Genomic DNA, 20,029 nt, shown 5'->3' on the forward strand with positions numbered 1-20,029 from the left:
GTTTATTTTTTTAATAGCAATATAATAAAAAATAATACAGTATTATACACTATTGTATTAAATAATTATTTTATACAATTTTGTACCAAAAACAGCATAGGTATAGTATAATACATTTCAATACGATCCAATACAATACAATTTATTCTAATATAATCCAATATTGCATACCAAACGAAGCCTAAAGGAGTGTATACAAATCCAATAATATTTAATTTATATTTTAATAGATTTTATAAAAGTTAATTAAAATATAGATGTATTCAATTATGACTTTGTAAATTTTTTTTTAAATCTAGAGGTATTCAAAAAATCAGTGATTTTAAAAAAATTTAAAAAATAATGGATTTTAAAAATAAAATTATGAAGAAATAGTTAATATGAAATCCAGCCTTAATCCTAAAGATTTCGTTGGATTATTATAAATTTCTTATGGAGTTTATAAAATTCCATAACAATCCATCAAATCTTTTAAAATTTATAACTCATTTAAATTTATTGAACTCTAAATTGAATACACCTTCCTTAATCCCAAATATTTCGTTGGATTATATAAATTATTATGAAATTTATGAAATTTCATAACAATTCATCAAATTTTTTAAAATTTATAACTCATTTTAAATCCATTAAACTTTAAATTGAATATAACCTTTAGATTCTATAAAGTTATATGAATTATGTATGGATAAAATAAAATTAGCAATATTGAATGGCTTTTTCAAACTACTAAATTGATGTATTAAGTTTTTCTTCTCAATAGTAGTACTTTATTTATTTTAAAAAAGCCTCACGTTATTTATTATCAATTGTTTCTACCATCATTTACAACCATAGTAATAACAGTAACAGGTATTTTTCCTGGAAAAGGGGAAAAAAATAAAGAAAAAGAAAAAAGCCAAGGAACATATAATGCTGCGAGTCATACTATAAGTGGAAGCTAAAAGGGGAAAAAAATAAAATTAAAAAAAAAAGAGTGATAAATAATAATTAAATATGGGCTTGATACAGAGAAATTGGGCTGTACATTATGCCGCTTTAGACAAATTTAGTGGCCACCCTGGCCCAATAGGCTTCATATGCTCTGTTATAATTCATGGCATATACTGGTCCATTACTTTCGCAGTATTGCCCAAACGTCCAATGATCTTATTTACGTCTACTTTTTATTTTTAATGGACATGGTATAATATTGGAATTAAATGACAGATGATATTTTGGAACGAAAAAAAAAGAAAAAGAAAAAGAAACAGATGATAGATGATATTCTTTTCTTTCCTCTCAAATATTTATTGAATATGTTCATTTCCAATTAATAAATAAATGTAAAAAATTTAAAATCTGCAACAAGACCATACTTTCCATTCACAAGTACTTGTTGGATCCACATATAAATTTAGTTTATTAGCTTAGACAATAAAAATATTGATCATGGTACGTACTGCTACTGCATATAGTTGAGAGCTTTAGAAATAATAGATCTAGCTAAATAAAAGATCTTAAAACTTATTATCTTATTTGGATCAGGAGAATATTGTGCAAGAGGAAGTGGGACGATTATATTCATACAATTGTCATCTAATTATATGTAATTTCAAATGAAATATTTTCTAAATTATATGTAATTAACTGTGTTAATCGAACAACATAAGAAGTTCGATATTACTGGTATAAAATGACTAATTTAGATCAAGTAAACAACCACCAAATGTAATTTTGTTTTTCTTAAACTGCTTATTGTTCACTTACCTTTTCAAAGTTTAATTTTGTTTTAGTGGAGAGAGATTAGGTTTGCATGGCATGCAGAATGCATGGAGTTCACAAATGGTATTCATTTCCATCTGTAAAAGTAACTGCGACAAAGCGATGATATACTTTGACTGTAGCTTAGTCAGATATATATAATTAAAGCTTTTAATAAATTATATATATATATATATATATATATATATCACAAGTATCCGAAAAGTATCATCACTTGTACGTAAATTCCCTTCCAAATCTGTTGGTATTCAGACAACGACAAACATATAAACATTATTATTTCACGTTGGATCCCCAAGTTTGGGTGAAAACTACAATGCTATAATTGATAATTAATAAAAAGCATATTTTTTTCATTATCAAATTAATTAAGTTAGCTTCTAACTTCTCAATTGTTTACGTAGAGGATATTCTGTCTTCATTCAACTGATTTTATCATTTTAATCAGGCGTCCTTTTGCAATAATGTACCATTTGAGAAGAATATATGTACCTTTTAATCACAAACCCATCATTAACAAACAAAATAGAGTTCAAGGATTTTCGGTGTTGTTCTTTTCATGCATCCTATCTATTTGGATTGAAGCATAAATGGGTTGTATTTACCTTTTTAATGACTTGATTTTGTTTAATTTAATTAGAATTTATAGTGCTAATTAACTTTAGTCCTCATTTTGTTATTAACCCATAATTAAAATTTGTCGCTTACAAGGATATATTAATGAATATAGGGTCATAATTAGCATCTTAAAATCAAATAATTTAATTGATCAGTCAAATGTGCTGGAAAAAAAAAAAAAAAAAAAAGAAAGATAGAAATTCACTGTTTTAGATGATCGTGTGGAATATAAAGACAAATTCCATAGCAGGAACGTATATGGTAAAAACCTCCTCTTACAAGTAAAAGGAGTGTGAAATCCAAATCACAAGATTTTCATCGATTTTCCTGGTAAAGTGATAGGACCTAACTTCATGTGCAGTACCCCCAAAAGAAAAAAATAAAAAAAAAAAAGAAAAGAAAAAAAGAAAAGAAAAGAAAAGAAAAAAAAAACACTCTGAAGACATATGGTACTGAGACCGATGACGGTTCAAATCAGAATTAAAAGTTTTTAGGGTATATGAATTTTTTTGGTAATATTCTTCGGGTATATAATTGCAAAGCTATGTAGCAAGGATATGTATGGGGGATTATACCTTTGCTCTTGTGCATGCGTTTCGCTAGAAAGCAGTCAATAATGTAATCTTGTGCATTCCCACAGTTTCATGTCCTTTGGATGTGTACTACGCTGCAACTGAAACAAAGAGATACAACGGAAATGAATAATTTTCGCTCAGCACTCATTAAACAGCCAATAAAATATTGTCTATTTTTACTAAAATAAAATAAAAAAATCAAATGTTAAACTTTTACAATGTACACGCGTATTTAATTTAATTAAAGTTGTTAAACTAAATTGTAAATTTCATATCATAAATCAAACTCATATATATGTATATATATATATACAGTTGAAAATTTAATAATATAATAAATATTAACGGTTTTTATTTACCTAATTATAATTTGAGTATTAAATTATTAATTGAGGGATATTTTCAGGTAGACATGTCAATATATACTTGGCAACATGTTCCCAAAGAATGTAATTCTATATATATATATATATATATATGATTTGCATTGACATTGATAAAACACATTTATATATAACAATTCCAAAATTAGATCTACTTATTAAATGAGGTTATTTCCATAAATAGCATACTTTGAGGTGTTCTTAGACAGCAGTGCATAAATTTTAAAGATATCCTGATTAATAACAAAATGAAAAAATCTCGGCTATTAAACCCATTTTTATGATTTCCTTTCTTCTTTTTTTTTTTTTTTTTTTTTTTTTTTGGTTTTTTGAAACAGTATTTTTTAGGATTTCCTTAACTCTATCTATATGCACAAAAGACAAACAATTCTGAGTTGAAGATAACCCTATTTTGTTGCATCTACCTATCTTGATGCAACTTCTCATAATTCTGTTTCTCTTTTCACTCAAAAAAATGTTATAGAATTATGTGTGAAATTTAATTTTTAGTAGCTGACAAAAACTCAAATGGTCTCTAAAACGATATACGGAGTTACATGGTTCGTGAAATAACTTAAAAATTTTGTCAATGTGAGAAGAGGCCTAAATTGTCCTATGCTGTGGCATCACATGGCACAACCATCCAAGTTGATCTCTCATATATATCGTGTTGTGTGGAAGGACGGAAATGAAGGGTTGCCATCAATCACAAAACTCAATAAGAAAACCCAGATTAATTATATAACATACTAATTATAATTGGTTTTTGTCTTAAAACGATTTCAATTAGTATAGATTGGACAAGAAATTGGCCGGCTAGGACAGCTTCCTTGACCTACTCTTTACTCTATGTTCAATATAATCACCAAAATAACTAGTATAAAAAATATTTAGAGGTGGGAATTAATTAGCTATTGGCCAAATTAGCTTAGTGAAGCTGATTCATCTTTTTCCAAACTTAAGTGTATTGGAATAGTAATAATGATAGTTTGAGTAATAGTAAGTAGAAAGATAAACTTTAGCTATGTTACACTATATATGTGGCTTAACAGGGAATCAACTCATCATTTATCTTCTTATGTGTTAGTTAATAATTTACCTTATCAACAATACTAGAATCACCCCTATTTCTTTACTAACTTTTTAATACATTAATTGATTCGATTATTAATTTTATTGACTTGTATCAGATCATATCTATTTTTATATACGAGTCTTATTAATTTGTTCACAAATTAATTATATCTAAAAATTGATTATAAGGAATTTTAGTGTCCGTAGTAATAGTTATTTAATTCATTAAAACTTCATGATCATGTTAAGATTTGAAAAAAAAAAAAAACATACAAATTAAGAAAAACATATCTAGTTTGTGCCTTCTGATCTCTAGTTACATCATGACTTAATCTATTAAGTGAAAAAGAAAATTACATTACATACATACATATGTATATATATATATATATATACACGCATGTATCTTGAACTTTGGCATGCATATACATAAAATCCACATAAAGTATAAAATAGAAAGCTGATCATACGCATTAGTTTGATTTTTACCATAATAATTAGCTTTTGACCCTCTAGTATTAATAATTATGGATATTAATATTTGTAAAACAGGGACCACCACCATTCCCTTCTATATATATGTGGTTCAAGTTGGCTGATAAATTAGTTCGAATCCATATCATTTTCTCTCCAATCTGTTTCCGTTTGCCATCCTCATCTCCCTCTAAACAAAAACACATTTTAAAAATGCAAATTCCATGGAAAAGACTTTCCAACACAACCAAACAACCTCATCTCTTTTGCTGAACCTGGAATCTAAGCTTCCATCTACACAATAGATAAATACCCAAAGCTCATCAATATCCAAACCCACCAATATATACCAGACGCGTGTCAAGCACGCAATTAAAATTCATCCTCTTCTCTCTCTCTCGCTCTCTCCACCTTCTTCACGTTTTGCTGAAGCATTTTAAAACCCTAATTTCCTTTCTTTTTTATTTATTTTTTTCCCAACTTGTATTAGCCATGAAAACTGAAATAAGAAGAAGCACAACCTCTCTTTCGCTACAGAACTCGACCACTACCCTTTTCAACACCCCTCAAGGTCCTCTTGAAGGAGCTCTCAGAGGGTGTCTTGGAAGCTTAGATGGAGCATGTACAGAGAAGCTTCTACGCCATTGTGCAAGTGCTTTGGAGAGCAACGACGTCACTTTGGCTCAGCAAGTCATGTGGGTACTCAACAATGTAGCTTCCTCAGTCGGGGACACAAATCAAAGGCTCACATCTTGGTTTCTCAGGGCTTTAATCTCAAGGGCTTCGAGGGTTTGTCCAACGGCCATGAGTTTTAACGCAAGCAGCAGTAGTAGTAGTACAATTCAAAGGAGGTTGATGTCGGTGACTGAGTTAGCCGGGTACGTTGATCTCATCCCTTGGCATAGGTTCGGATATTGTGCATCCAATAGTGCTATTTTCAATGCAATTCAAGGTTACCAAAAAGTTCACATCTTAGATTTTAGTATAACACATTGCATGCAATGGCCAACTTTAATTGACGCATTGGCCAAAAGACCTGAAGGTCCTCCTTTCCTTCGAATCACTGTTCCTTGTTTTAGACCACCGGTTCCTCCTTTGCTCAATGTTTCGAGCGAAGAAGTCGGTCTTCGTTTATTGAATTTCTCCAAGTTTCGAGAAGTTCCTTTCGAATTCAATGTCATTGATGATAATTTATCTTCTTCTTCTTCCACTACTACCTCCTCGAGTAGTAGCAGCGAAACCATGTGTGTAGAATCCTCTAACTTTCATTTCGAATTGCTTTTGAGCCAATTAAACCTCTCTTCGCTAAATGTTCGAGATGATGAAGCTTTGGTTATAAACTGCCAGAATTGGCTTCGCTATTTGCCTGATGAAAGCATAGGGAATGCTAAATATTCTCTGCGAGATGCTTTTCTCAACAAGATTAAAGCCCTTAACCCTAGAATTGTAGTCGTCGTGGACGAAGACTCGGAGCTGAATTCCTCGAGTCTCACATCAAGAATAACAACATGTTTCAATTATCTATGGATTCCGTTTGATGCGTTGGAGACTTTTTTGCCGAAAGACAGTGGGCAAAGGATAGAATACGAATCGGATATCGGTCACAAAATCGAAAACATCATCGGTTTCGAAGGGTTTCAAAGGATAGAGAGACTAGAAAGCGGTTTTACATTTTCACAGAGGATGAGGAACGCGGGTTTCATGAGCATTCCATTCGGTGAAGAGACTGTTGGAGAAGTGAAAGGGTTGTTAGATGAACATGCAAGTGGGTGGGGAATGAAGAGGGAAGAAGATCATATGTTAGTGCTCACATGGAAGGGTCACAACTCGGTTTTTGCCACAGCTTGGGTCCCAAATGGGGTGTTGGAGGATCAAATTGGTGTGGCTTAAAATTTAGGTGTAGGTCATGAAAAATAAAACTAAAATGTAACACATAGAAACTCTTGCATCAATTTGGACCTGGCTCGAGATAAGGGGTTTTGAGATTTCGATCCCATTTAGTGGTCCCATGTGAAGAGGTATATGCACTAGTATGCCAGCAGTGGCCAAAAAAAAAAAAAAAAAAAAGCTGCAAATTGTGGGGCAGAAGACAAGAGAATGAAAACGGCAGCACTTTGAGAATAATGTCTAAAGCCAGTTTGTGTGAATTCCAATTGCTAGCTAATTGAAATTTGATCACATGAAAGGCAAAAAGAGGAAATGTACATTGTCTTTTCTTTGGTCTATAGTATGAGACAAAATGAAATCCCTGACTTTTATTTTATTTTTTTTTTTGTTTTCTCATCTTTGTGTGAAAGACTTTTGTTTTTTACACCCCGTTTAGTGTACGTTTAGTTTTTGATCAAAGTAGCAATGCAATAGTCCGTATTCTTACCTTTTTCGACATCAAATTATTTCACATTGTCCTCCATAAAGAATTTTTGTTTAAGTTTTAATTTATGCATTAGGAACCTCTCCTTCAGATATATATTACTTTTATTTGGTATATAATATGGACGGAATTTCTAATTAATTAAAACTGATCATCCCACAGTTTGGATTTGATTCTTTTCAAAAAACAATTTCTTTGATTAAAGTGGATAATTATTAACATTTTAATACTAATATTAAATTGAAAAGTTGCAAGTCTTTCTTAATCACACTATCACATGACTATAGTGACAAGCTTCCAAATAAGGTTCAATTAGTTTCTAAAATAGGGTGGTCATAATCCTATAAAGAGTTTCTCTTTAAAGTAAGCTTTCCTCAGAGACTGATAACTTGGAGATTCGAGGTCCCTGGTGACCAATTTGGCTTATGCAAAAATTGCGATAGTAAGCTGTTCATTTGAAACACTCTACGTCCAGCCACAAACAAAAAGGAAAAAAAAAAAAAAAAAGAATCTTTTATTTTGCTCTGTATATATATATATATATATTCTCCTATTAGTATGTTATAATTTTTCTATCAAAATATCATTTATCAATATTTAGATTGTTTCATAACTTTTATTTAAAAATATGGTTAAGGCCGTTTAAAAGATATTTAGAAAAAATTCATTTCGTTCTTTTAAAATTTTAGTATGTCACCAAACTTATAATTTATCAAAATATTTTTAAATCTCAACATTTAAAATCAATTTAAAATCTAATAATAAAAATCTGACGGTAAACCGTCAATCCTAATAGAGGACTTATTGTATATAGATAATTATTGTATGTAACAAAATTCTCAATTATTCTTTGTTATAAATGTTTGATTAAAAAAATGTTATCAAAAAGTTGACAAATATTGTTTTAATTTATAAATAATATAAATATGTAGTACTAGGATATCATGAATGTTACCGAAATGTTTACTCAGATGATGTGGTAAAATAACATGTTATTACTTTATTTGTTGAAAAATTAATATAATATAAATATGAACAATTGAACCTTTAAATGGATATACTTGGAGGTTTGGTCCAACATAAAACAACTAATAGTACACCTTTTCTTTTCCAAAGTTGTAATTAAAAAAAAAAAAAAACATTTGAATGGTAAATTTTTTAATACCTATAACATTATTCAATATAAATCAATATAAAGATGTATAAATGAAGTTATGCAATTTTAATTTGAAATGTGTGATTTATCAAAAACAAAATATATATTTTCTGAAAATTATTTTTCAATTTATTCTGGAAAATATAATGTGATGTGGAGAACAAAATTGGGTCTCGCATTGATTAATCCATTTAGTTTATATGTTAATTCTTTTTTAAAAAATTTACTTTTGAGTCTAACAATTTAATATAAAAAAGTAAACTCTTGAGCATTTAAATTTCATGTGGATAGATTCCAGTTTTATTGTCCCACAATAAGCTTGGGAGCTTGCGAGATAGTTACCAGAATAAAATTTTTGTTACTTAGAAAAGCTTTTGTGAAAATTATCTTCCAGTTTATACTAAAAGACATGATGATCTTAATAATAAAAATGGATATCACATTAATTAATCCATTTAATTTTTAATGTTAATTCTTTGAAAAATATTTATTTTTTTTAACAATAAGATGGAACCTGGGAGATAGTCACTAGAAGAGTATTTTTGTTATGTGAAAATGCCCTCGTCAAAACTATCTTCTATTTTATTTTGGAAGATATGATGATGTGGATAATAAAAACAGATTTTATATTCATTAATCTATATTAATCCTTTATAAATTATTGATTTTTTATTATTAAAAATCTAATATGGGACAGTGAATCCTTAATAATAAACATTTAAATTTATATGGAATTTTTTAAATCATTATATTTTGTAAGATAAGCTAAAAAAAATATAGTTCCCAAAGTAGCATTTTTGTTTTTAATATATGGAGGGAAAGAGAGTTTGTCCATTCTTAAAGAGTTTGGATATCCAAAACTATTTTTTAGTGACAACCTTAATTTTGTTGCTGAACAAATTTGTTTGATGAATACTTTTGCATAGATTTAATACTACTGTTAATATATTGTAGTTATAATTGTCAGAATTTTATATGCCTTTGGAATAATAATATAATGCAGAGAAATTCATGGCAATGCCACAGCAGCTTGAAGCCAAACTTGCATATTGATCGAGGGGGGGATCAACATCAATATCAAGAAGGAATATAACAAAGGTAGGGCTCGAAACTCAAAACATTCAACAGGACCACCTTACCCAGCTGTGATTCTTGAACAGTCACCTTCACTTCCAAGCTGACAGATACTTAGTTCTGTCCATAAAAATTTTTTGTTTCTGTATATGGATGATATGGTGTTACGAGGATCCATACCGCCTAAAATTACATAACGATATACTGGAAAAACATTATGGGTGGTTTAAATTTTATATTACAGTTTCATTCTGTAAATATTTGGAACATATATATGATCAGCCGGGGGAAGTGACAAAAAAAAAAAAAAAACAATTGCTAAAACCAATTTCCGACCTGCCGGATTCGAACCAGCGACCTAAGGATGGCCAATAGGTGCATTCCCACTACAGTCCTCCGCTCTACCAACTGAGCTAAGGTCGGTTTTTGGAATCTCCTTTACTTAACTTTATTTATAATATCTTTTCCATACGAGGACAAATCCCGTAATAAATTCCAAAAATCTATATACACCAACTCCACAACAAATGTAAATTAATTTTAGTAAGGTAAAATATAAATTAAATTTCTGTGTGGGAATTACTACTTTTGGATAATGTAACACTTTTCTACGATTTTTTTTTTTTTTTTAGTAGGAATATTTATACAAATGAATTCGGCGGAATTTTGTGAAAGCACTAAGTAATGAATAAATAAATCTTAATAACTGTTTTGGCAGACTTTAAATAAGAATCCGAGTTAACTTTCTTCATTACCAAAGGAAGAAAAAAAAAAAGAAAAAAAAAAGAGATAACTTTTTTTTTTTTGACAGATGAAACAGAACTTTTTCATTACCCAAAAAGAGAGAGAGAGAGAGAGAGATAGAGAACTTTGCCCTGTGAGGTTAATAGAATTTGAAGTCCAGGAAAACCCAAAGAAATTTCAGACAAATATTAATTGCGGGCTCACTTAACTTTTGTCTCATTTCCACTCCAAGTGATCTATATGCATGTATTTTCCCTCCAAAAATAGGACATGCAAATAACTTATTCAATAGAAAATGTTTTAATGTACTTTTGCTTTTCCTTTTTGGATAATATCACACCAAATTCCTAAACTATATATGTTATCTCATTTAAGTCCCTCAATTTTATTTTGTGATAATTGAGTTTTTAAACTTTATAAAATTATGCACTGCTGCAAGGACAAATCAAATTTCCATTCAAATGCCCAACAAAAGATGTATGAAAGTCACATGATCATTTGACAGAGGCATTGAAGATCATTTCAACTGCAACTCTCAAAATAAAATCAAGAAATGTTTGAATAACAGAGAGAAAAATTGAAATAACAACATTGGATTTTCATTAAAGAGTTGATGGAAAAGAGAGAAGATTGCAAACCATGTATTTGGGAGTTTCTAATGAGCTCACAGTAGTGAGGCAATAATATTCTTCTTCTTCTTGATCTCTGACATGGATATCTAGAGAAGCTAACAAGAGTGTAGACCTAGTAGCCAAGTAGTCTTTTGAAAGAAAATAAAGATTTGCTTTTTATTTATTTATTTATTTTTCTTTAGATATAGTCTCTCTTTATTTTCCAGTTCTTAAAAAAAAAAAAATTACTTTGTTTCCTAATCTTGTAGCAAAGCAAACCAATGCTAGCTCTTGACTGTAAGCCCCTTGGTGTGTGTGTGTTTTTTTTTTCTTTTTTTTTTTCGGCTTAAATCCAAAATTTGTTTAGAAAAAAATTAAAAAGATAAATAAAAGAGACTTTGAGTGGCCTTATCAAACGGCACATGACTTTCATATACATATTTTGTTAGGGATTTGAAAAAAAAATTAATTTTGTCCTTGCACTGCACAATTCTATTAGGCTGAGGGATTTAATTGTAAAAAAATAAAAATAAAAATAAAAATAAATAGATAAATAAAAAAAGATTTTCAATGACCTTATCAAACAGCACATGACTTTCATATACATAATCTGTTAGGGATTTGAACAAAAAAATTAATTTTGTCCTTGCACTTGAGGGATTTGATTGTCAAAAAAAAGAAGAAGAAAAGTTTAGAGACTTAAGTGATACAACTCATATTTTAGGGACCTAGTATGATGTTATCCCTTTCTTTTTTTGTTTAATATTGTTTCCCCCTTAAGGAAATAAATATTCTTTTTCCTTTTTCTTTTTTTTTTTTTTTTTTTTGCGGCGGGGGAGGGGGGGGGGGGGGGAGGAAAGTTAAGAAATTAAATATATATATATATATATTTTTTTTGGTGAAAAGAACACTATTTTGGATTATGTAGCTCATATTACATGATATATGGTAGAGTAATTGGATTCTTTGCTTGAACATGACTACCACATGATTTGTCCGCTAATCTTAAAACCTTATTATCTCATTTGGCAACATTGACATACCCCTCCAATTCCCTGGTCGGCCCGCAAAAAAGACCTACTAAATTTTGGCTTTATGGGCTTAAATGCTCTCTTCTTCTTCTTCTCCTTTTTATTTATTTATTTATTTTTTCCCTTCCTATAAATATGAATTTTCTTTCGTTGCTTGATATTGATGACAAAAAATAGAAGATGATGATTAATTTTACCATCTTAAGAACTATTCCATAAAGGAAGAAATAATTGTTTCAAATTTCTGTCAATTCGCAAAATTAACCCAAAAATAGCTTTTGATGGAATATTATTGTGACAAAGATCCAAGTACGATATTAATTTTAGTGGAAAACCAAGGACATTCACTGCAACACATGTGTAAAATAGATTCTCAAAAAAAAGAAAAAAAAAAAAAGAGACATAAGCCAAAATATACCATTGAAATTTCTCTATCTGAGTATGTAGCACTTAGAATATGGGACATTATAAAAAGCTAGTTAGTGAAAGTTATGGCACATTTGTCCCAAGTTCAGGAGTTGTCGTAGTTATAGATGCTCTTTTTACTCTGCTGGAGTTGATGAGAGATTATTTTTTGTGTGTGTGGCTTTTTCAGTGTTTGAAATTGAATTTGAATTCTGGAAATAATGGAATTGAGTGATGTGGTCGATTATGGACAAAGAAAAAGGAAGAATGTTGTTAAAGAGCTCTCTTTTCGTCACCAGTGACCACACCCTATTAAAATCTATTTAATTGGTAGCAAAAGATAACATCATGACCCACGCCTCTAGAAAGTTTCACCAATTCTACGTATTCAATTTCGAACCATTTTGTTGCACCAAAACAATAAAAATTCTAACCATTTGAAAAATGTAATTGGTCAAATTAATGTAGTTGGTCTAGTGGTATGTTCATTGTATCCATATTTTTAAAATTGTGGGTTGGAATCATACATTTAAAAAAAAAAAAGAAAAAAATTGACCACCAAATTGCTTGACAAATAGAGGTTTAGAAAAGAAAGGGGGGAAAAAAAAAGAGCTTAGCTATATGTCTCAATTGCACATTATTCTTCATATAATTCAATGGGAATATCAATTAATTAATTAATTATATAATCTTTTTATGCAAATTAATTAAGTTGTTAGACCTTTTCTTTATTTTATTTTTTGCATGAATGGCAATAATGGTGTGATTATCACTTGATAAAAAAAATATAACATTCTTTTTATGACATATTTGATGTAAGAGTAGTTTATATAAAAACACAAAGATGGATCTATGCATGGCTTACGAATCACTTTTTCTCCCAAAAAAAAAAAAATATTAAATAAAAGTTCATAAAATTTGCTCATATCCTATTTTAAATTTACTTTGAAAAGGTGGACTTGACTACATACAATAAATCTAAATAATTCACTGTTCAAATATACTTTTGAATGTTTAATATGCTTTGATTGCACACCTCTTATAAATAATATATTACAACTTAAAACTTTGATAGAAATAAATTTTTTTTGGGTGAAAAAGTAATTTTTTTTGGGTGAAAACTTTGACAGTACTTCACTATTCAAGAAAGAAAATGGTATTCAATTAACAATGGTGTGATTATCACTTAATAAAAATATATAAAATTCGTTTTATAACAGATCTGATGTATAAGAGCTATCAAACATAACTTTTTCTCAAAAAAAAAAAAAACTCTATAAGATTTGCTCATAATCTATTTTAAATTTACTTTGAAAAGGTGAACTTGATTAGACACAATAAACCTGAATAATTCGCTCTTAAATATAATCTTCGATGTTTAATATGATTTGATTCCATGCCTTGTATAAATAATAAATTGCAACTTACAACTTTGATAGAAATAGTGTTTTTATTTTTTATTTTTTTTGTGTGTGAAAACTTTGATACGAACTGTTGCATCACCCAGACATCAATATTCAAAAAAGAAAATGGTACTACATTTTATTTGTATTTCCATATATGTCACCAGATAGTGCCGCAACCAATAAGAAAAAAAGGAATTGCTATCGAATTCCATGACACAATTATATCTATGGTATTCTTTAGAATAGACTTGACAGATGACAATGGAATTAATTTTTTGATAATTGCATTATCAAATTGAATGGAATATAATTTACATTCCCCAATAAAAAAAAAAAAAAGCTGTATGGCTAGTAAAGACAGAAGGCAATCAAGATGAAACGGCAGCGTTATTAGTACAAGTGAAACGACATCGTTAATTTTGTTTTGTTAGCTTTGGTCAGAAGACCAACGACCAGATGATTGGATAATAATTTTCGAAGAATCACATCATATAATATGAATCATGATGGGTTTGAAATGATGGAAAAGCTATAGAATAATATTATTACCCTAATTATTTCATGAAATTCCGGAAAAGCCACTCGTTCCGCCATAAAGAAGGTACGGTTGCCCCGAAACCGCTTCATTTAAATGTATATTGCACTTGTCAGAAGTGGGAAGGGCTAATAGGGTGAATACAGAGGCCACTAGGGGTAAACGAGTCATTCGTAGGTTGTGATGAAATACGTTCACGCGGCTCCCGTTGAGCCTTATCTTCACGCACTTCGATCTACATGAACAAACACGGAGGCTATTCTGGTTCTGCTCTGCCTTTTTTTTTAATTTTATTTTTTTTGAGGATAAAGTCAACAAGAGAATTTCTTACGTGTAACGCCGATAGACAGAATAAAACTGTACACACTATACGTGGCAAGCACTCAGAAACCAAAAACCCACCGATCAAAACAATAACAACAAAATAGAAGACGTCGACAGCAGGATTCGAACCTGCGCAGGCAAAGCCCAACAGATTTCGAGTCTGTCTCCTTAACCACTCGGACATATCGACGGCAGCAGATAGATACCCCCCTTTTATCACTAAAATATTAAATTGCATTCTCGTAGAATTGGTCCAAATATTTATTACTATTAAAAATAATAATAATAAAAAAATATATTAAGAAAGAATATGATAGAAATGGGCAATTTAGTAAATTTGTTTAGAAATCCCTGGCAAAATAGGAAGAGAGTAAAATATTGGGGTGGTAGTGGGTGCACGAGTACAGAGACAGAGAGAGAAATGCAGCGATGAACATGGAATAGCAAAGGAAGGAACGCAAGCAAAAAACAAAGGAAAAAAAAAAGATCTTGAGGCCTGAAGCTTGGCTTATGGTCGTCTCCCAAGGAAAAGAGAAAAAAAAAAAAAGAAAAAAAGAAAAAAGAATCAAAGTTGTTGTTAATAAACTACTACTTATTTCTCTTTTAACTCATCCGGGAATGTCAGGTTGAGGCTCTGTCACTCACTGCACTGGTCATACACGACAACTCTGTTTTTTATTTTCTAGTTTTGCTCTGTGCTTGCTTTGGCAATTCGGCAGTGGTATATTATATGTTACATCTCTGTCTTTATCCTGCTTGTTGTGTCTCAAACTCAAAAAAGAGTGTCGTCTCTCTCTGTATGTATTCCATTTGACACCCACATTTCTTTTCTGCACCAATCCTATTTCCACAACTCACAAACTGATTTTATCTCCTTTTATTTGTCCTCTTCTTCCTCTCAGAATATGACCTTGTGACCTCTTTCTCCTACTCTCTTTCTCTCCCCCCATTTCCCCTCCTCACCCTTCTGTCTTTTTTGGGTTATTAATTTTTCATGACTTAAAATCTTTTCCCTTTTTTCTTTTTTATTTTTTTTTCTTTTTTCTTTTTTCTTTTTTTTGATAATGGAGGTTTGCTGTGATCTTGAAGTGGATGTTAATGGCGAAGAGACTTTCGTGGTGGACAAGGTGAATCTAAAATAAATCCATCTGTCCATTTCATATTATTTGTTTCTATAAATCGACAATTTTGTTTCAGTCCAAAGATGTGATCTTTTTCCAACAGTTTCATTCTGTTTGGAGATTGTTTATTTTCTCTTCAGCTGGTGAAGTCATTAATTTTACTTTTGTTATATTTTGGATATTTACGTTCATGTAATTATAACATTTTTTTGGTTCCAATTGGTAATTGATTACAGTTCCATATTTTTACACACACTGATAATTTTTTTCCTCTGTTACTTTTTCCATGTTATCATTCGCTTCTTTTGTGATTCTGCCTTCACCGCACACCATTTAATTCACACCTACATTGCACTGATGTGGGTCATACTTCATGGGCACCATGGACTTTGTTTTTGCTGCTCTCTCTGCCTACTTTTGATCGCCATTTTCACAATTTCCTCACAAAACGGCTTTTTTTTTTTCTTTTTTTTTTTTGGGGGCTTCCTTCTCTTTCCACTCATTAAATGCTTGTAATATACTCATTTGTTTTTATTCACTTCTTTTGAGAGGGACTAGAGGGTTGCTTTCATTGGCATTTATGGAATTTTTTCTCATCTTTTCTTTTACCCTTCTTTGCTGAGACGTTTAATGGACATCTTTTGCAGATTGCCTTCCTACAATTTATTGCATATAACGACCTCTGCCCATTGAATTGCAGGTTCTGGTGTAGATTCCAACTTTTTTTTTTTTTTCTTTTTTCCCGCTTCTTTGTTTTCTTCGATTCAACAAGTCCACTCTTTTGGTGGGTTTTGTTCTATCTTGTGAAATTAACTGTTTTTCTTTTCTTTTTCTTATATATATATTTTTTTATATTTCCTTTTGTTATGAGTGAGCTTGAACTTATGTTTTCTGTTTTCCTTACAGCTCCTGTGAGAACAATTTCGCTTTCCTTTTACTGTATGATATTGATGAAATCATTTTTTAATGATGGATATGGTGTTGGAATGTTGTTTTATTGAATAATTCTGATCGGATTTTTAGAAAGTATTTGTCTTTTCTTCATTATTTAACTCTATTTTTCATTGTCGATTTGTAGAAAATTATTGCTCTGTACTCGGGCAAATTGAGCAAATTATTCGGCAAATCAAAAGGGACAGCAAAAAATATTAAAGTAGTATTCAATGACTTTCCGGGAGGGGCAAAGAGTTTCGAGCTTATGTCAAAGTTCTGTTATAACGGTGGCAGGATTGAGATAGCTCCCTCCAATATTTCCCTCTTGCATTGTGCTGCACAGTTCATGGAAATGAAGAATTCTGTCTCTGCAAACCGTAATTTATTGGAACAAACAGAAAAATCCATTGAAGAGATGAGCTATTGGACATGGTCTGAGCTTCTAATCACTTTGAAGCAATGCCAAGTTCTACTTCCGGCTTCAGATTCTTCTGGCATTCTCGAGAAATGCTTGGATTCCCTTGTTGGGAGGCTGTCTTTGACAACTGAAATGAGTCCGTGTCCGTCTACTTCTTCTCCAGATAGCTCTGGCTTTCGATTTTCATGTGACACTAAAAGCACAGAAAGTTTGAAAACCGTCTCCTCTCGGGCAACATGGTGGTTTGAGGATCTTCTAGTTTTGAGTCCTGTTTTGGTTGAAATGCTGGTAAAATCCATGGTTTCTCGAAAATTTGATCATAATACTCTTAGTAGGTTCCTGTTCTATTATCACAAATCGAAGTTTTTTACTGTCTCATCCAAGGAAAAGTGCAAAATTGTAGAAATTGTCATTAATATGCTTTATATTCTTGATCAAAACTGTGTGTCATGCAAGAGTTTGTTTGGGATTCTTAGAGTTGCTCTGAATTTGAAAATAGACAAGAGTAGCAGGAATAAGTTGGAGATTATGATTGGTTTACAGTTGGATCAAGCAACGTTAGATAATTTGCTTGTTCCATCCCCATATGGGATGAATTACTTGTACGATGTGAATCTTGTTCTAAGATTTTTGAAAGCATTTCTTCGTAATGGATTCGGACAAATATCTCTGGTGAGATTGAGAAAAGTTGCTACCTTGATGGATTTGTATATTGCAGAAGTAGCCCCAGACCCTTGTTTAAAACCTTCAAAATTCCTGGCTCTGATGATGGCCCTGCCAGATTCTTCCAGAGATTCCTATGATGAGCTTTACCGTGCCATGGACATGTATCTTGAGGTATTGCATCGATCTCAAACTCGTTTAAGTTAGAAGTTTTCTAGATTACTGAAACCTACAATTTTTAGCTATTTGCATAATCATGTGGGTTTCATTTGATCTACTTCTTATTCTTTGATTTAATGAACACTTTTAATTTGATAACTTGTAATCATAAAATTCAATAGGATCTTGTTAGAAACATTTTAGCTACTTTTTGGTTCTTTCTTTAATTGTGTATAGTTTCTAAGGGACTGAATCTTGTTTATCATAGGTGCATTCAGGATTGTCTGAAGAAGAAAAGATGAAATTATGCTGTGCATTGAACTTTAAGAAGCTTTCAGCTGAAACTTGTGTACACCTTTCTGACAACACAAAATTTCCATCAAAGTCTGCAGTCCAAGCTCTCATTTCTCAGCAACTCAGGCTCAAAAGCTTACTCCATGACACCGGCAATTCCAAGTCAAATGCTGATTTTCCATGTAAAGCCATGGAAGTTGGAAAGAAAATAGAGAAAGATGAAGCTGACGGACAAGTTGTGCTCTACGCTGGGAAACTTGATCATTCAGCTGAAAACGAAAATCTTAAAGCAAATTTGCAAGGAATGCAGTGGAGAGTGATGGAATTGGAAAAGATTTGTAGGAAAATGCAAGAACAAATGGCAAAGATTATGAAATCAAGAGTACCAAGCCACAATCATACAAGATCCTTGCCCAGGCTCTGTTCATGATGAAAATTTTGCATTATATTTGTATTTTCAAGAATTATCTCATATCTGTACAGCATAAGAAATGCCCTTTTTTTATTTTTTTATTTTTTTTTTGGGTAACACTTTCCTTTCTTTGTCTGCACAACTAAAGGTGTATGAGTTATTTCTTTAACAGAGATCGAATCTTGGGTGTACAGAACAGTTAATGGAAAGAAAAAAAAAAAAAAAAAAGAACCATTCTGTAAAATGCTTTTCATTGGTGGTCCCTGTTAAATTTGTATAGGAGTTTTACTGGTTTGGACAAAAAGATGGGTCTTGAAGGTCAAGTCCTTTTCCGCAGTCACTCACCTAGGGGCATCTGTATTATGAACTAGGAATTCCCGTCACATTGCATCAAAAATGTAAATTTGCTATTACATTTAAACTACCACTTGAGCACCAGTACAGCACTTATCTATACTAATTCTCAGCTTGCACTGTTTTTAATAAACTAAAATTTAGAAAGCTAAAAGTTGTTTAGTAATAAGAAAATAGGGTCAATGTAGTGGTTGACTTGCTCACAGAACAAAAGTATCAGATTCGATTATGACAGTATACTAATTGACTTTGTAACTACCTTTTGAAGAGAGCTCACATGATGGGATATTGAGATCAGTCACTCTGTCATATTTGACTGGTTAAACCTATCTTTATTAAAATTAAATATTTGTTGGTTGTGCTTCCATATATTTGTGATATGGAAAAAGTAAGAAAATGGTGGGTGCAATGGAATGACCCCATTATTGGATTATGCTTTAAAGGAAAAACACGGAAAATCATAGCCAAAAAAACATGTTACAAGATTATATTTGGAGAAGCAGCAACTGGAGGAGACAATAAGCTCCTTCTAGATCAACTGCCTTTAGGTCACTTCATAAAAGAAAGATGGTACCTCTATGTTTCAACCCAATAATTTGATATTTGCTTACAAAGGGAGGGAATCAAACTCAAAATCTTTGTCCACTATTGAGTTTAATCAAAATTGATCACATCGACTACTTATCTTAGAATCATACTAGACCTGCTAAGGAACTCGTGCATAATAGCCATCGGTTTGAGGTCCAGTAATCTCCATTGACATAACGTAACAAGCAGGTTTACTTGGACAGGAATTGCGCGATAGTGGGGAAAAAAAGAAAAAAAAAAGTCACTGTGCCGTGAGGAAAAAGATATTGATTTGCAAAAGGTGATGCTAATCCATATGAATTGAGTTTATTAAGTTGAAGTTTATGTGATAGTGATAATATTTTATGGGAATTGCGTTTCTCCGCTCTGTGAAAGACAAGTCAATTAAATGGTTGGTTTTAAAGATTAAACCAAGAAAATATTAATGAAGAGACAGAAACCCCAGAAACCTTGATTTCCCTTAGACGCCACTCTTCTTATTGTCTGAGTCCCTAGGTCTATTTCATATTATTATTGTCCAAATTACAATATTGAGCTAGACA

The 20,029-nt window shown here is 31.1% G+C and overlaps 2 protein-coding genes and 2 non-coding genes across 7 annotated transcripts; 2 read left to right on the top strand and 2 right to left on the bottom strand.

Annotated features, from left to right (window-relative positions):
* The first annotated feature begins 4,876 nt into the window (after nucleotides 1-4,876).
* Nucleotides 4,877-7,351, top strand: LOC107418454 (scarecrow-like protein 32). Its single transcript, XM_016027152.4, has one exon. The coding sequence runs from the start codon at nucleotides 5,381-5,383 to the stop codon at nucleotides 6,776-6,778; it is 1,398 nt and encodes a 465-aa protein (XP_015882638.3). The 5' UTR covers nucleotides 4,877-5,380; the 3' UTR covers nucleotides 6,779-7,351.
* Nucleotides 7,352-9,819: 2,468 nt separating this feature from the next.
* Nucleotides 9,820-9,912, bottom strand: TRNAY-GUA (transfer RNA tyrosine (anticodon GUA)). The gene is made up of 2 exons: nucleotides 9,876-9,912; nucleotides 9,820-9,855 (listed from the first exon to the last, which is right to left on the bottom strand). It is a non-coding gene; the product is annotated as a tRNA-Tyr (tRNA).
* A 4,741-nt stretch (nucleotides 9,913-14,653) lies between these two features.
* Nucleotides 14,654-14,735, bottom strand: TRNAS-CGA (transfer RNA serine (anticodon CGA)). The gene has a single exon. It is a non-coding gene; the product is annotated as a tRNA-Ser (tRNA).
* Nucleotides 14,736-14,924: 189 nt separating this feature from the next.
* On the top strand, nucleotides 14,925-18,643 carry LOC107418455 (BTB/POZ domain-containing protein At3g22104). Of its 4 annotated transcripts, none has more exons than XM_048471102.2 (4): nucleotides 14,926-15,672; nucleotides 16,314-16,450; nucleotides 16,745-17,854; nucleotides 18,108-18,643. In XM_048471102.2, exons 3-4 carry the CDS (start codon nucleotides 16,865-16,867, stop codon nucleotides 18,561-18,563), a joined length of 1,446 nt encoding a protein of 481 aa, XP_048327059.2. In that variant the 5' UTR covers nucleotides 14,926-15,672; nucleotides 16,314-16,450; nucleotides 16,745-16,864; the 3' UTR covers nucleotides 18,564-18,643. The 4 variants fall into 4 exon arrangements, with proteins under 4 accessions (XP_015882639.2, XP_048327059.2, XP_024929094.2 ...); XM_025073326.3 differs by having other exon boundaries at nucleotides 16,314-16,366; XM_016027153.4 differs by lacking the exon at nucleotides 16,314-16,450 and having other exon boundaries at nucleotides 14,925-15,672.
* The last annotated feature ends 1,386 nt before the right edge of the window (nucleotides 18,644-20,029 follow it).

The sequence above is a fragment of the Ziziphus jujuba genome, chromosome 4 (assembly GCF_031755915.1).
Source record: "Ziziphus jujuba cultivar Dongzao chromosome 4, ASM3175591v1".
Lineage (NCBI taxonomy): Eukaryota > Viridiplantae > Streptophyta > Magnoliopsida > Rosales > Rhamnaceae > Ziziphus > Ziziphus jujuba.

Coding starts and splice junctions, on each gene's coding strand:
- LOC107418454 (XM_016027152.4), top strand. CDS start 5,381: ATGAAAACTGAAATAAGAAGAAGCACAACCTCTCTTTCGCTACAGAAC.
- LOC107418455 (XM_016027153.4), top strand. CDS start 15,610: ATGGAGGTTTGCTGTGATCTTGAAGTGGATGTTAATGGCGAAGAGACT. Junction 15,673..16,744: donor AGACTTTCGTGGTGGACAAG/GTGAATCTAAAA, acceptor GTCGATTTGTAG/AAAATTATTGCTCTGTACTC. Junction 17,855..18,107: donor CCATGGACATGTATCTTGAG/GTATTGCATCGA, acceptor TGTTTATCATAG/GTGCATTCAGGATTGTCTGA.